The sequence below is a fragment of the Phycomyces blakesleeanus genome (genome assembly GCF_001638985.1).
Source record: "Phycomyces blakesleeanus NRRL 1555(-) unplaced genomic scaffold PHYBLscaffold_2, whole genome shotgun sequence".
Classification (NCBI taxonomy): Eukaryota; Fungi; Mucoromycota; class Mucoromycetes; order Mucorales; family Phycomycetaceae; genus Phycomyces; species Phycomyces blakesleeanus.
The window spans coordinates 994,741-1,011,388 of NW_017265135.1; the positions used below are offsets into that span (position 1 = coordinate 994,741).

At 35.3% G+C, this 16,648-nt stretch overlaps 5 protein-coding genes across 5 annotated transcripts in view; 2 read left to right on the plus strand and 3 right to left on the minus strand.

Annotated features, from left to right (window-relative positions):
* PHYBLDRAFT_162454 (hypothetical protein) overlaps positions 1–656 on the minus strand; it is a gene marked incomplete at both ends in the record, with an annotated part of 1,398 nt that extends 742 nt beyond the window's left edge. Inside the window, one exon of the mRNA XM_018434629.1 lies at positions 534–656. Coding sequence (XP_018297421.1) covers positions 534–656 — 123 coding nt within the window. The remainder of the gene's footprint in view (positions 1–533) is intronic.
* A 504-nt stretch (positions 657–1,160) lies between these two features.
* On the minus strand, positions 1,161–2,055 carry PHYBLDRAFT_162455 (hypothetical protein; the record flags this gene model as incomplete). Its single annotated transcript, XM_018434630.1, has 5 exons — positions 1,161–1,253; positions 1,300–1,315; positions 1,389–1,478; positions 1,783–1,837; positions 1,974–2,055. The coding sequence occupies 5 exons, from the start codon at positions 2,053–2,055 to the stop codon at positions 1,161–1,163; spliced, it is 336 nt and encodes a 111-aa protein (XP_018297422.1).
* A 195-nt stretch (positions 2,056–2,250) lies between these two features.
* Positions 2,251–3,589, plus strand: PHYBLDRAFT_162456 (hypothetical protein; the record flags this gene model as incomplete). The annotated part of the gene is made up of 4 exons (XM_018434631.1): positions 2,251–2,700; positions 2,759–3,064; positions 3,129–3,296; positions 3,371–3,589. 4 exons carry the CDS (start codon positions 2,251–2,253, stop codon positions 3,587–3,589), a joined length of 1,143 nt encoding a protein of 380 aa, XP_018297423.1.
* Positions 3,590–5,021: 1,432 nt separating this feature from the next.
* Positions 5,022–5,561, minus strand: PHYBLDRAFT_102089 (hypothetical protein; the record flags this gene model as incomplete). The annotated part of the gene is made up of 1 exon (XM_018427663.1): positions 5,022–5,561. A coding segment is annotated over one exon (540 nt), but the record flags the coding sequence as incomplete, so codon positions are not given.
* Positions 5,562–11,868: 6,307 nt separating this feature from the next.
* PHYBLDRAFT_139415 (Homeodomain-like DNA binding domain-containing transcription factor) lies at positions 11,869–15,459 on the plus strand (the record flags this gene model as incomplete). Its single annotated transcript, XM_018430215.1, has 6 exons — positions 11,869–12,046; positions 13,791–14,014; positions 14,533–14,938; positions 15,030–15,181; positions 15,258–15,341; positions 15,451–15,459. 6 exons carry the CDS (start codon positions 11,869–11,871, stop codon positions 15,457–15,459), a joined length of 1,053 nt encoding a protein of 350 aa, XP_018297425.1.
* Positions 15,460–16,648: the final 1,189 nt, after the last annotated feature.

The following is a 16,648-nucleotide window of genomic DNA, read 5'->3' on the forward strand; positions in this document are numbered from 1 at the left end:
TATTATATATCAGATTGGCTGTCATCTACTTATATATATACTAAATCAGCTGTCATTTACTTATATATATAGCAGATCAGCTATCATCTACTTATATATATAGCAAATCAGTTGTCATCCACTTATATGTATAGCAGATCAACTGTCATCCACTTATATATATATCAGATCAGCTATCATTCACTTATATATATATCAGATCAGCTGTCATCCACTTATATATATATCAGACTGGCTGTTATCGACTTATATATATAGCAGACCAGCTGTCATCCACTTATATATATAGCAGATCAGCTATCATTCACTTATATATATAGCAGATCAGCTGTTATCTACATATATATAGCAGACTGACTGTCATCCATTTATATATATACCAGATTAGCTGTCATCCACTTATATATATATCAGACCAGCTGTCATCCACTTATATATATAGCAGATCAGCTATCATTCACTTATATATATAGCAGATCAGCTGTTATCTACATATATATAGCAGACTGACTGTCATCCATTTATATATATACCAGATTAGCTGTCATCCACTTATATATATAGCACTGGAAAAATAGGGTAATTTCATCTGGATCAAATGTACCAAAAATGTAGATGATTGAGCTGATATCATCACAATTTTTGTGATATATCATTTTGAGCAATGGTACGATATCATCTATGGTACTGATGCATATCATCATAACAACGGGTACACGAAAACCCAATGTAGAACGATTGTCAGTCCGCAAACTATGGAAACTGAATAAATATTGTAGTTACGCTTTACTCCTATCGAGTCTACCTCTTTATGTATTATATTTTGAGGTCTATAAAGAGCTAGCGTCCTATATTATTATTTTTACTAGGTTTTTTTATTGGCTGCAGAAATGCTTTAAAAACTATCAAAGAGATGATTGTAGGTTTTTTACAATATAAAGAAATGATGATAGTTGGTTTTTTATACATGCTCAAAGTGATGAAACTAGGTTTTTTATACACACAAAAGCAATGAAACTAGGTTTTTTTACAATGGAAAAGAGAAACAAAGCATGGGTAGATTTTTATAAACAAGCCTCTTTGGTTTGTTTATTTATTTTACTTTTATTTATTTATTTTTTGGAAAAAATTGGGTTATACATTTTTTGTTCAATTTTGTTTTATTTGATAGGAAAATCTTTTCTAGATAAAAATCCTAATTTCGCGACAGTTTTGATACTATTACTATTATAATCGCTAATACTTCTTGCTCGCTATATATAATTTAAAGCCTTCCGGGAGTAGACATGGAATACATACTTTAATAGCGGGAATGCTATTAAAAAATGATTAATAGAAAAGAAGAATTAGTAAATAATTTAAATTGAAATTTCTTCATAAATACTTACAAGGCGGAGAAGACTTGACATAAAATTGATATAAACATGTTCTTCAGAATTATCAAGACAATACCAGTAGTCTTTGAATAGAGATACATTCTAAAAATGAATAATTATTAATATTGTGCATAGTAAAGGCGTATTTATTAAATATATTGTAGTTAACTTACCAAATATTACTGATTATACGTCTTCGTGCATAATATTAGACATAACTAATAAATCATAATAAAAATAAATATATATCTATGAGGAAGACAAAAGAATAATTTGAATTTTTTTTAAGAAAAAAACTTACCATCATGTTCGATTAAGAGATGATGAGACTCAATGGAAATGAGTAGCAATGGCTAGACAAACAATATGATGAGTAACAAAGATCTGTAAGATAATGATATCTTACCTTGATATATCAGACAGAGTATAGCCAAACAAAGAGACACATATTTGGTATTGAGCTATAAAAGAAAGAAAAAATTATAAGTGAAATTGTAAAAACATAAGCAAAAGAGAAACAAAGAAAATATCAATAATAAATGTTGTTAAAAGAAAAAAAAAGGAAAAAAAAAGACTTGTCTTAAAATCCAGTTTGACCCTGACAAAATGCGGGCTGTAAAAAGTAATACTCCAAAAGAAGATGACCACCGTCATCTTGAAATACTACTTTGTGCCTCATTGAGTTAGAAAAGAAGTTGTCTAAATGTGGATCAAGCGGTTGGGAGATGTGCTTAAATATCAAATGAAAGGTAGAGAGTTAATCTGCACCGCTTATCCTCTTTACTAGTATGTGAATTTTAAATATGATATAACAAGTGTAGTGAATTGTACAATATTAGTTGAAAATTATTAATATTTATTTTATTAACAGAAAATGACAAAGCGTATTCCTACTGCTCCCCGCCGACCCAACCTACGCATGAATGCTGTTCTTAATAGCACAATTGCAGGTGTTGTTGCTCCAATTGATACACCAACTCCAGAAGTAGCAGTTGACACAGCCCCTGAAGTTCAAGTCGCTGTGACCCCAATGGATCACGTCCTTACCTTGTTGGCAGCCAACAATGTGTCGATGCAATCCTTGCAAGAAAATGCAAAAGGAGTGACTGATGCAATAACTCATTTGAAGAATGGCCTGGATTTGTCCAACAAGACAAATGAATTTTTGAAGAACTCGGTCCTTCAGCTCATGACTGAAAATGCTGAAATAAAAAAGGCAATGACCAGCCAAAATTCCGTGATGCCTTCTGCTGTACCAGCGGATTCTTCTTCTTCCATGGATGATGATCTTGACCTTGGAGCGAAACATCATCCCTTAATTTCTGTAAGTAAATTGATAATAATAACATTACTGATTAATATATCTAATACTGTTTTTATAGCAACTTATCAATAGTTACATCAAGAAACCGAACTTTGTTAGCACAGACCCGCTCAAAGTTGCTGAGAATAATAATAGATCAGCATGGTCAATGACTGGCACGTATGGCGACAAGTACAACAAGACACTTGCACTGGCTCTCTTCAAGTACCTGAGACCTCAAAGATGTTGCACAAATGTGTCAAAGAGTGTCATTATGAATATAATAAAGAATCACTACCAAAATCAAGTGCGAGTCTTCCGGACCTCAGCAGAGAAGATTATGGCTAGAAATAAAGCTGGAAGAAGACGCAACAGAAAGAAGACCGTAAGTTTTAAAATAAAGTTAATTTACTATTGATTTAATGTTTTAATACAATACTCTTTGGTAGCTTCTTGACCGTCGTATTATCACGTACCAGACATACACAGAGGCTATTCATGAGGGCATGAATCGATATGATTGCGGAAATATTCTTTCTATTGACGTGATGTCTGATGGCGAGTCGGATGGAGATAACAAAGTGCGGGCATATCGTCCCAGCTGGAGAACTGATGAGGTAATGTTAAACATCTATTTATGTTTTAAAGAAAATAATAATACTTTATTAATACTATTTATTCTTTAAACCAGCTCCAGACGTTTATTAGTACTATTGATGAACTTACTGTTATCCGTTTGAAGAAAAATTCAGAAAGCTTGAAAAAGTGCATCCCTTATGAGAAAGAAGTGAGCATTCCCGAGAATTTGGCAGTCACTACCAGATTGGTGCTTTTCAAAATAAATCATTTTTTTCTTGCCAACTATTTTAGAGTCTTTTTTCTACTTGTTTATGTTTACGGATTAGCATGATGTATACAGATGCATGTATAGCATGCCAAGTACAAACAAAAATTTATAGAAATAATAAAAAATAAACGTGCAGCTATATATATTAGTCTGTATTAATTAATATTTCTTTTTTATACGTGTTTTATTTTTGTATTTGAATCTAAATATATATTTTTCGTGGCAAAGGAACTACACACATCTGAACTTCGCCTTCTAGACCAAGGTGCTCGCCTACTGCGACTGGATAGCAGATTCTATGCACTGGGAGAATGCTGTTCATGCTGTCATCTTCGAACCCCACCTCATTCACCTCAACTCCTTCTCCTGCTCTGGGCTGAAGTAAAACTTCCTTGTACCATCGTACATATGCAAATACATGCTGACTCGCATGACCAGCAAACGAGTTTACAGCAGTATTGACAAAGAGGTACTGAATTTGGCCCGCGTATGGCTTGGTACTTCTACCATCACTTGTCTCAAACAAGGCTTGCATGAACGACCCACACTGATTCTTCGTTTTGCTCTTGTAGATTTGCCCAAGAAGATTGATTGATTCAAACTTCTGTATCCGATTGTTAACAAAATTATCGGAATGACCAGCCTGACGATAATGAACAAGAGTTTGATCATCGTATGTCTTGCGATAGTATTCCAACAAATGCTCATACTCGGATTCATCCATGGAAATCTCCCCCTTTAGAGCTAAAGGAAGTGCGGAAGGGGGCAAAGGCTCGTTTCCCTTGACGATATCAAAGTTGATCTCAGGAGAATCAAGAAAAGCATTGATATCGAATTGGATTGAGGTGGCAGTGGAAGTGGAAGTGGCTATGGAATTGGCAGTGGATGCAGTGAGCTCAAGGATGATTGCCAAATGCTCAGGTCGAATTATTGGCAAAGTTTGGCGAATAAGATCTCTCTGGTATGCTTCTTCAAGATACTTCTTCATATAGATTCCCTCAAACCCGTCTTTTCTATTTGTCGCATAGTTTTTCAAGATACCATTGCATCTTTCGAAACTAAAAAGCCAATAGCCATAAACCGGGCCAAAGTTCAGTACAGTCTCTCGCAGATGAAGATGGAGATGCATGTTTGGCGAAAGGAATGGGGCTTTATACAACTTCTCGCACTCTCTGCAGAAAGCCTCCAAAGATTGATGGGCTTCATCAAGGTGAGCCATGGATATGCTTGGCATTGAGAGGTACTGGCATGCATTGACAAACGTTGTCCAGTTACCGAGATGAGCTTCAGGTAGACGACCACGCAGGAGAACAGGAGAGTACACCAAGCACCAAGACTTCCACTCGTCGGCCTTCATGAATGGGAAGCCACGCCCGATCTTTGTCCCTAATGGCGTGTAGTCCTCTGGCAGTACAAGCTTGTCAGCATCCAACTGCATTTCGGCCAAGTGTGCATCTGTGATGAGACCTGAAGATCTCCATTTCTCCATTATCCTCTTTGCTGTTCCGAGGTACAGGTTGTGCATCGGATCGATGACAGTGCACTCCACGAGGTTAAAGTAAACCAGGTCATGCAATTCTGACCATCGGACACCATTTTCCCTCTCCAATCTCTTTCTCTGTGCATCACTGCTGGCCATTCTCCACAACTCAGCATCACGGCGGTTTTCGGCATCAGTGCGAGGCACCCACTCAGAAAACACGAACCCAGAGTAGTCCACAGCATTGGAGTCTGGAAGGCGAGGGAACTGTCGGTTGCACTTATTGCATGCACATGTGCTTGAATGAGAGGTGAACCCACAAGTCTTACGGGCAGCAGGAATGTCGCAGGCAACAAGAAGAAGGGCAGCACAGACAAGAGCACCAGATGGGCACTGTACGGTAGGCATCACCACACCGCCATACAACTGGTTGAGTTCCGCGACAAGGGGACGGAGGTAGTGATTGATCTCACTTGTCTTTGCTTCCTTGGGCCCTGGCATGAGACCAACGAGAACAACATTCTCCTTCTTGTACCGTTCCGATCTTGGCAAGTTGTTGATGCAAAGGTATATCGCACCACAGGAGTAAGTGACCCCATCGAAAGGTTGAAACCAATCGATGTTCATGGTAAGCATTATGGAGCGCTCATGATTCACAAACGGTAAACCATTGCTATCCTTCAGACTGTTCCACTTCGTACCGTCGTAAATGTCAAACATCATGCCTGGAACTTGCACTCTGATTCTCCAATGGTTGATGGTGTCTTCGAATCCAGGGCGGCAAAAAGGATAGACAATGTTTTGATTATGGAGTTATACATGTAGATCTTTTTGGGAATAGTCAAGGCTCTTGATGTTGCAAAAGAGCATTTTCACATTCTCTACCAGAGAGTCTCTCGAAATTACAGCACTCTGGAACAACATCGGACTCTTTGTATACTTTGTTACAATTGCCACATGCAATAAACCGCTGGACACCTCGAGTCACGTCGCTGAGACCGGTCATAGAGTTGACACCGCTTATACTGAGGGGAAGACGGAAAGACTGTCCAAAGTGTGCCAATACTTCGTTAAGAAACTTTAACAGAACAGCACCACCAGAATTGACAACATATTTGGATATGAAGAAGGCAGCAAAAGAAGCAATGAAAGCATGAGTAGGATCGACTGGCATATTGGATGAAGAAAAGTGCTCTATTTGAAAAAAAAATCAATACTTGTTGACTTTATTGATTTATATGTGCTTTTTGTACTAACCTCTAACATCATCAGATTCATTGTCAGAAATATCCAAAATGGTTGCTTCAATGACACCCTCATCTTCGCTTTCAGAATCAAACAAGGAATCAATGCCAAAAAGAGGTAAGTCTTCGGCTGTTTTGTTAGGTAAAAAAGAATCAAATTATTAGATATTATAAATGATTATAAAACTTTAATAAAAATACTATGCATACCTTCAACTTGATCTTCGGCATCAACATTGTATTCAAAGTCAATCTCCATGTCATTGTCATTCGACATTACTTCTATAACTGAGGCTATATTATATGAAAATAAATATTTAATTAAAATTGTCTCAATAATAATTTTCTTAAATTTGAACTTACAAGAAGATCCTGACTGATATTGTCTCACGATATCCTGTTGTGCATGTCTTCTGAGTGTTTGGGTAGACACCAAAACAAATCCCATGCTATTGGAAGAGCATTTAGAGCACTTGCATTCTGAATTGTTGTTGTTGTTTGACATATTGTGTGCGTATGTTTTATTTTTTAAGTTTTTAGAATTGACAAGAATAGAAAATTGTTCAGGAACACAATTTAATATATATCTTTCCAAATTACACCAGCTTCCAAAATGACATAGTTTATTCCGGCTGTTAAAATGGGCAGTTCTCTAAACAGTAATTGATTGCCTCATTCTAAAATACAATAATACACACTTTTGTTAAAACATGTCGTCATGTACATTTTATTAGCTGTAGAGCATATACAACAAAAATATTTGTAGTAATATCACGACCATTAACCTCATCATACTTATAAATAAATATTACAACAATAAAAAGCTTTATTATCTCACTCAAAAGATATCATTTGGTTTAAGTTTCCTACAACTATTGACTCTGCGACATGGCTACAAGTCCCAAAAAGAAATCTCGCAGACATTTTTTACAAAAAAGAGTAAACTCGTTTTTTTATCCAATAAAACAGACCGAGCATTATCATCGCCGTCAAAAATAAAAAAGACAAAAGTGATGGAAATTTAAGCTACCACTCCACAAATAATAGTACCCTACGCCATAGATGAAATTACCCTATTTTTCCAGTGTATTGTCGGTTTGTCCTTGATTACACTAAGGTGGCGCAACCTTTGGTGAAGATGCTAAAGAAAGATGTGTCTTTCGTTTGGGGCCCCGAGCAAGAAAAGACGTTTTTGGCACTCAGGTCTGCTGTGGTGAGTCCACCGATTTTGGCTTTTTGGGATCGTGGTCAGGTGCAAATCCTGACAACTGATGCATCAACCCGTGGCCTTGGGGCGGTTTTGTCACAAGCTCCAGGCGATTGCTTGTAGGAGGAGACCGTAATTGCTTACAGATCGAGAGAGCTAAGGGGACCAGAGAGATATTATGCTGCAACTCATCTGGAAGCCTTGGCACTCATTTGGGGCGTTGTGAGGTACCGCCATTACCTTGCTGGGCGTTGTTTCATCCTGTGGACAGACCATGCTGTGCTTGTCTACATTATCAAGAACCCAAACCCTTCACTAAAACTGTCAAGATGGGCTGCCGCCCTCATGGAGTATGACTTCATAATCCAACACCAGCCTGGCCGTGACAATCCAGCAGATGCTCTCTCTTGTCTTCTCCCTCTGTAAACCCAGTGCAAGTTTTCTAAAAAAATATGTATTGGCTGGCTTTTTCTTGACATTTCTTTTTTCAGATTCTTTTCTTTTGGCACCTTTTCTATTTCCTTCTGCAGCAACTTCACTTATATTTTTTTATTTCCCCCTATCTTATATTAGTTAAATTTTCAATTTCGTTAATTTTTAAATTGTTTCAATTATTCTCGATTTTTTCCCCTACTCTATTATCTTTTCTTAATTTAACACCTTAGACTTAATTAGCAAACGCTATTTTTCAAAAAGGGGAAAGAATTATTACCATTTATTTTATTCAATAAACTATCTCTTTACACTCTTATTAAAATTATTTCAAAACTATCACCAAATATTGTATTAATTCCTATTATCACCCACTATGAGAAAAAATGGTGGTTTTTTGCTTTTGTCGCTATGTTTTTGGCCTATAATAATTAAAAAATTACTAAAAATCCAATTTGAAACTAGAAAATCTCTGTTTTTTGAAAAGGTTGACAAAAAGCAAATTAACCACCTAAAATTAAATCCCCTGATAGACAAAAGTAAGATTTAACTACAGACTTTACATTTTTAGTAAATGTAGATTGCATTTGATGACTATTAAAAGTCAGAAGAAAAAGAAAAGAAAATATCTAAACTTTCTGCTGAGAAAATAAAATATGTTAAGACAATTTGAAAAAAAAAAATGTATTACAAAAAAAACAAATTATAGGTCTGCAAGAGAACCAAGTGACAATTTTGGACCGCAGTTAAGCTCTGGTCACACTATGTATGTTGTTGTTGTTGTTGTTGTTGTATTTATAGTCATGTCCGACTTCACCAAACCAACCAATTCTTTGACATCTGCCAGGTGAACTACCTTTGGCTTCATTTGCCCATTGTTAACAACTGGTTTACTATTTACCAAACAGACTGCCACAATCTCTACAAGAGCAAGTGGCCATCTCTTCTTATTGAGCTTGTGCTCAAAGAAGACAACAACTTTTCCAAAGAAATCCTTGTAAACCGGGGAGTATGCAGAATTTATGTTGCGGTTTTCATCAATCTGAATCTGTAATCTGATGTTATGTGCCTCCCTTACACAATTTTGGTCGAGTGCAGAGTCAATCACACAACCATTGACAAATGCCTTGTGGCTAGTTTGTATAGCTGCTTCAATCATACTACACTCTTCTCCCTTTGATTCGTAGAAGTCTTCAAGAAGTTTCAAAAGACAAGAAATGCCTTCAAAACTATCTCGGATCGTTCTATTTCTCAAAGGCCCTCAGAACTCAATATCAGACTCAGCACCAACACGCTCACCCTCATCTGTCAACGGCCAACCAGCAGTGGAATCTTCATATTGTAAGTGTTGTGCTGTTCTTGCTTCTGTAATCATGACAGTGGCTCCGGCCTCTGCTTGTTGTATTTGTGCTAAGCCAAGCATGATATTGCCAGCATTAACATTTATAGCAGAATTACTCTTGATAGCCCTTGAGTATTCACCAATTGCCTGTTCCACGGATCTGGCACTATATGCATGAGGTGGGCTGTATGCGTCAATCATGAGAGGATAGTGCTGAAGAAGATGCTGATTTATAGTGAAAATATTGATTTTGATTTTTCCAGTTGTAAGCAGCGATTCCAGGTACATGTTCCATATTTCAAGTTTACTGAAGAAAAATAGTTAGAATAAATAATAGAATAACACATAGCTTTTACTAAAATATACCTTTTGATAGAGATTTGTTCATCTGCTGATAACTCCCAGCTCATGAGTAGGTTACATGCTTGAACCAAGCCAAGTAATGTGTTCTGGGCAGTTGCATCTCCAATACGCTCTGCCACCAGTGTAGGGACGATGAACAGAAGAAAGTCTGCCCAATCCACGGCCTTGAACAGCTCGGGGTTCTTGTATACATCCCTCCAATCGCCATGGAAGGATGTAGGGATGTTATTTCTTGTTTTGTACATTGCTGTACCGATCTCCTTCCAAACACCAGAAGAAAGAGCAAAACAATGATCTGTTCCATAGGTACCAGAAACCAAACCCCAGACCTGCTTGCTTATTCCATGGCAAAGTCTATGCATCTCATCGAGGGCAAAAAACAATTGTCCAGAGAATACCTTCAATGTTCCCAGGGGGGATTGTCCATTTAACCCTTTGCGGCTGGATGCACTGGCCTGGGAAAAATTCTGGAAACTTTCCAGCATACGGATATTGGTGCTGGGCAAAGTTCTGAAGTATTGTTCATGCTTGGGACATTGGCCAACAACATGACAGATATGGCAACCGTCTTTGCTCATATGTCCAGAATGACATGCCAACTTTGCTAAGGCGGGAATATCACCAGTGACCATTAAGACATGTATCTTGGCATGAATGGTCTCGTTTGGTGTCTTGACAACTATCCCTTCGCTCTCCAACACCAGGAGCTCTTTCATCATTGGTTCCATGAACGACCAGAAATTGGCAGGTGCACCTGGACCTGGGATCATTGCAATCTGGAGCATTCTGCTTCTTTCATACTGGACCATGAGATTCAGGTTAAGAATGGTGGCATGGAGGATCGTTACAGAACCAGAAACATTGTGTGGTGTGAATCCATCAACAGACAACGAAATTGCAATGTCATCTTTTCTGGAAAACAGATGTTTTGCTTGCTGGTAAACCTGGCCATCAAACACATCGGTTTTACTTCCATCCAAGCTTGACTCATAATTATGGTAGTAATGCATATCTGCTCTTGTATTCTTGTTGGCTAACGCAAGAGCCAGTTGTCTTGCCAATGGAAGCTGTATCATCGTGGCAGCAGCAACCAGATCACCACCCTTGGTTTCTCTATGTCTTGTTTTGTACTGGCTTTGTCTACAGTTGGAGCACTCAGTCTGGGATGGACTGGTAAAGAGCATACATCCCCTATGACAGATATCATGGACTGTCTCTTCCACACCCGAGAAACGCTTCAAAAGCTTTTTGCCAAGATGAGAAGTACATGCTCTATATGTAATACAAGTCGATGTTTCCAAAATGCTGTTGAAATGCTTGACTATCATTTCATGGGCATTGCGGGAGATACCAAAATCCTTAATGATCTTGAGAAACTCAAGGTTCTTTGCATCGTCTTTGTCAGGGGTAGATGCAGGCTGACTGAAGTCAAAAACCAAAGGAGATGTTTCGTTTTCAATGATATCCATATTGTTGCCAAGTTCCGCATCATACTTTAACAAGGTAAATAATAATTAGCATTATATAATAAGACATATATATATATATATCTTACCATAGACTCATCATTATTATCATTACTGAAGATATTCATAATTGGATCATCATTATCTTCGCTGTTGAGCGTATCCATGATCTGATCTTCGATTGCATCAGCACGTTCTCTGCTTGTTTATGAAGGTAACAATATTATTAATTACACTTTCTAATAGTATGTATGTGATTTGTAGTCTTACTCGATAGTGTCGTTTGAGACAGTATTCAAAACAACACTGACTTGTCCAGGAACAGGCGTGGTCTGTGAAGTCTGGATATCATTATGTCTTCTATGATGGTTCTTAAAGCATTGAGCTCTACAACTCTTGGCTTTTTTAAATTGGTGTGGCGCTCTTTGCATTGATTGCATTGGTAACTATCAAGGATTGAATTTGAAGACATTTTTTAGGTTGAAAATAAACACTTAAGAATAAATGTATGAATATTGATAATTTCTTTTAAATAATATGTCTTTATACTTAATAGCATTGAGATTTGTATAGACTTAATGACTACAAGTAGGCAATGACATAGATGATACAAATATAAACTTAGGAACAGAAGCTAAAACATTGCGTAATAGCTGTTATTAGAACTACAGTAGCCCAATAATAATATTGGCTGGACCAATAGGTTAAACTCATTTACATGAAACTAATAATAGACAATAGAAATTTTTTTTGGCCTTTATCTTTCTTTCACAACAATCCTTTTTCTCAGATAAACCAAACTCTCAACATGAATAACACAGATAATAATTCTATTTCTTTGCTACACGCCATGTACAATGAGATACTATCTTTGAAGGCAGGCCAAGAAAAGACCAAACTTGAAATGAAGGCCCAGATCAAAGAGTTGAAGCTCAAAATGAAGACAAGCATTGAAGATTTGAATTTGGAGATTACTGCTCTCCAGAGTCAACTGGAGAATAGAAACATTTCCAACAAACACATTTTGTTTTCTGTTTCTGCTACTATACAACAAAATAAAATGATTTGAATATATATTAATATATCCTTTAATAGTCTAGTACTAATATCATTTGCAAATCAGTGAGTGTATTCCATGAAATAATGTTAAAGTATATCTTTAAGATGATAAGTAAAGATCTTAGCATTGAAATAACAAGTAATAAAAAAGCCATACTCAATATGTGTACAAAGCTTATATGTGATGATATGGCTGTTCATTCTTCAGTGATTGCTCTTTGTTCTAATCCTAGCTGGAGGTCGATACCAGTAGCACTTAAGAAAGAAATATATACCAGACACGCAAATATAATAAAGGATTTTAGTATAAACTTCACCAGATGTCTTGGAAACTGGACATCAACTGCAAGAGTTACTTATCTCTGGAGAGACTACTATAAAAGATTACAGTCTAGTAAGTAATCTAGTGTAGTGGAATTGAATAGAATATTTTACTATGAAAACATACAATATTAAATAGTTTAAAGCCAATAAAGTGTATCTATAAATTTTTTATGCTTTAACAGACAATAAAATAAACAATATTATTTATTATTCTGTCATAATAACCAATAAAATGAACAATATGATTTTTTTGTGTCATAACAACCAATAAAAATGATTAATAAAAATGATTTTCTATTGTAAAAACCAATAAAAATTTGAATTTATTAAAATGATCAAACATTTACATATGTATTATCTAATAAAAAACTGTTGTCATAAAAGTAGAAATAAAAAAATTACTATTGTCCAATAGAATTTCTTCCTAAGCTATAATATTAAAGCAATAAATGACATTGAAGAGAGTACCTAATAAAAGTAATCAATTATATAATATATTTTATACAATAAAAAAATGCTGTCTAATAGAAAAGCCAACAAAGATGAATCAGAAAGTGGAAATCTGTAATATGTATTCAAACTCCAGAGGGGGGCAAAGTGCGTCAAAGCTAATTATAAATACTTTTCAGAAAGTCACAAAAATTAAAAAAGATTAACTTACTTTATATATGATAGATTTACTTCATATTTCTTTATCTACTATCTCTTATATAAATTTAATTAAAGTAAAGAATGATTGCTTAATTGGTTTGTCTAATAAAAAATATATCTTTGTTAATCAATTTCTCAAAAAATAATACATAAACTTTTTTTATGATATTTTTTCATTCTTTGAAAATTGCTCTCTTGATTGGCTGAATATGCCGTGACTTGCAAAACAGTACAGAATTTTCATATCAAATTGGCCATATGGGACAAAAATTTAGACGCAACCACAAAAAAATCGTCACAAATACACTATCAAATTTGCTATATGCAGTATTGAAATAGCCATGAATAGAAATTTATAATATGCAAGTTTATTAATTTGATTTGATTTACAATTGAAAATTCAAATGAATAAAAAGATGTGTAAAGCATATTATGATCTTCATGCCTTATGTAATTTACTGAATAGTATATGTTTTACTAATATAAAAAACATACAAGAAGCATAAATAAAAATCTGTACAACCTTCATATCTTTTTTTTTTTTATATTCAAAAACCAACTCTACACCTATCCCTCAAAAAGCTTACAATGTCTGATACAGAAAGAACTCTAGTCCTGCATACAAAATCCAGAAAGAAGATGAAATACAGTGATGTCACTTGTTCAACTCACATCCGTCACCTGATAATTGAAAAGAGCAAGAACCAGTTGAAAGCCCTATCAGAAATTTCCAAGAACTCAACATTTTGCATTTGATTATGAACTCGATAATTGAAAGATTTGAGAGAACTGGAAGTGTGGAGTACAAGTCTCTGGGTGGTAATTTTAGAACAATCAGCAAAGATCATCACAAACAGTTTATTATGGATGTGATTGATAGCAACAATACTATCACTCTAGCAGAGCTACAGCAAGAGCTAGTAAATCACTTTGATAACCTAAAAAAAATAAGTATCTCAACCCTGTGTAATCACCTGTGGTATTTCAGGTACAAAACAATAGAAAAATAAAATATTTAATAATAGAGACATATAGAAATACTTTGAGACTGTATATAAGTTGTCTTTATTCATAAATAAAAAGTGTTCTTTTTTATAAGAAAACACAATCTGCTCTTGTCATTACGTCTTAGTTTCTTAAGGCTTTCTTCCTTTACTATATTTGGTTATTAGAGTGTATTTACTGCTTAACTAGTGTCGGTGTTACAATTATGACATCAAGTCATAAATCGTACTTCTTTAGCTCTTAGCTATTCTTTTCTCTTTTATACTAGAGCTTTAGGACTTCCTACTAAATTAGCTTCATATCGATCTAACACAGTTTACCCAGCAGTATGATATAATTATCTTAACAATCTTTAAGATATTATCTACAGTACTAACTGTAATAATTATTGGGCTGATTACTTAATCGTTTATATATATTTTATACTGACAAGATGATAGCTAATATGCTATCCCAATATGAATATGTTCTTATATGTGATAAATCCAACATCCAAGTGTCTGGATCACCACATCACCTCTGCTACATTGAGAGAATCACTCTCAAAAAAGCAGTACCAATTGAGGTGAAGAGGAAAGACGAAGTTACTCTTAGAAAAAGATGCGACTTTATCTTAAGTCTGCAGCTGAAAGAAATCTTATACAGCCAAAACTGTATTTTTATTGATGAGGCCAGCTTTAATATTAACTTGATCCAGGGACGTGTCAGAGCGAAGGCAGAAGAGCATGCTCTTGTGCCAACAAAGTTTAAAAGAGCCAAAAATGTGACAATTCTTTTTGCTTTGTCATCTGAGGGAGTTGAATTGTGTCATACAAAGATAGTGGAAGGTGAAACAACTGGTAAAACTTTCTAGCACAAGTATTGCTTTGCTGTATATCTTACATATATACTTATGAGTACCTTCATCATTTTACTAACACTAATTTAGAGGCCCAATTTTCAAAGAATTTGTTCAACAGTTGGTTGAGAAGTTAGATGCAGTCAATGCTAAACCATATCATCTTGTTGTAGATAATGCAAGAATTCACTACAACCCTGGCCTTAGAGAGTGGTTGAAGCAAAGAAACTACCTACAAGCTAAAGTTTCTTCCTCCTTCTTCTCCTTTCCTTAACTCAGTAGAGAAGTGTTTTTCAAAATTGAAAATTTTTGTTAAAAAGCACCCTCTGGATGGCCAGGAAATGCTTGTAGAAAGAATCAAGGATGGAAGCAACACAATAACCAAGCAAGATTGTGAAGGTTGGGTGAGACACAACATCTCATTCTACAGTAGATGTATCAATATGGAGAAAAATCTATAATAAATGTTTTTTTTTTAATTTGCATCCATGACTATTTCAATACTGCATGTAGCAAATTTGATAGTGTATTTGTAACAATTTTTTTGTAGTTGTGTCTAAATTTTTGTCCCATACGGCGAATTTGATATGAAAATTCTATATAATCTTGCTATGAGAAAAGCAGCAGTCACATACAGCGGAGTTCTAATAGAACAGAAAATATTTAGAGTAAGAAAATATCACATTTGATTTAGTAATAGTAATAAAATTCTGCGACTTCTAACTAGGTGCTCACAGAGTGTCTAATTGATTAGAATAATTCTAATCAATTAGATTTTAAATTTCTTTTTGGTAACTTTTCAAAATACAAATTTGGTACTGTATATGTAATAATAAGTCGGTGTTATAATAAATACTATACTGAAAAGTATAACTTTGAATGCATAATAATTAAAAGTTCCTTCTTTTGCTTTTACCCTCAATAAATAAAGTATATTACTTTCAAAAATGTCGTCAACAACAAATACACTTTCCCCTATAGACCTTTCTGAAGTGGACGCGGCACTGATAAGCCTTATTGTTAAGAAGTCTGATGATATATTTAAAGAAGCATCCAAGACAGATGAGTTTGAGAACGAGGAATTTGATAAAGAACTTGATGAAGAGCTTATAAACGATCAAATATTGCCACAAAAGCGCAACAAAAGCAATAATTCTGCTCAACAAGAAAAAGTAGAATTTATTTCAGCTATCAATGAGCTCTATTTGCAACATACCTTGAAAGCAATGAAATTAATCAACCAAGACATCTTCTTCTTGATCTACATTGGCAGCATATCTATGATTCAGGAACGGGTAGTGATTCATAGATGAGCTAACCAAGATACATATCATTGGTGGACAATCAACCAACCAAACCTTACTGACAAAGAGACTGGAGAGCGTGCCTTTAAGACCCATTATCAAATTACACAATTAACTTGTGAGAACCTTGTGAATCTTCTAAAAAACACAGCTGCATACTCAAGGTTCAATGATGAACAAAGAAGCACTTGGAATGTTGCCTAACAGGTTGCTGTTGTTTTATGGAGATTCTGTAACACACACATTGGTTATACAATCGCTAAGACAACACTTGGTATTGATCACGGCTTCTACAATGAGTTTACAGTACGTTTTATCAATACAATGACAAAAGAAATTGCCAATAAGATCATTGTATGACCATCAACCATTCAAAAGCAGAGAGAAATTGCCAACAGTTTTGCTAC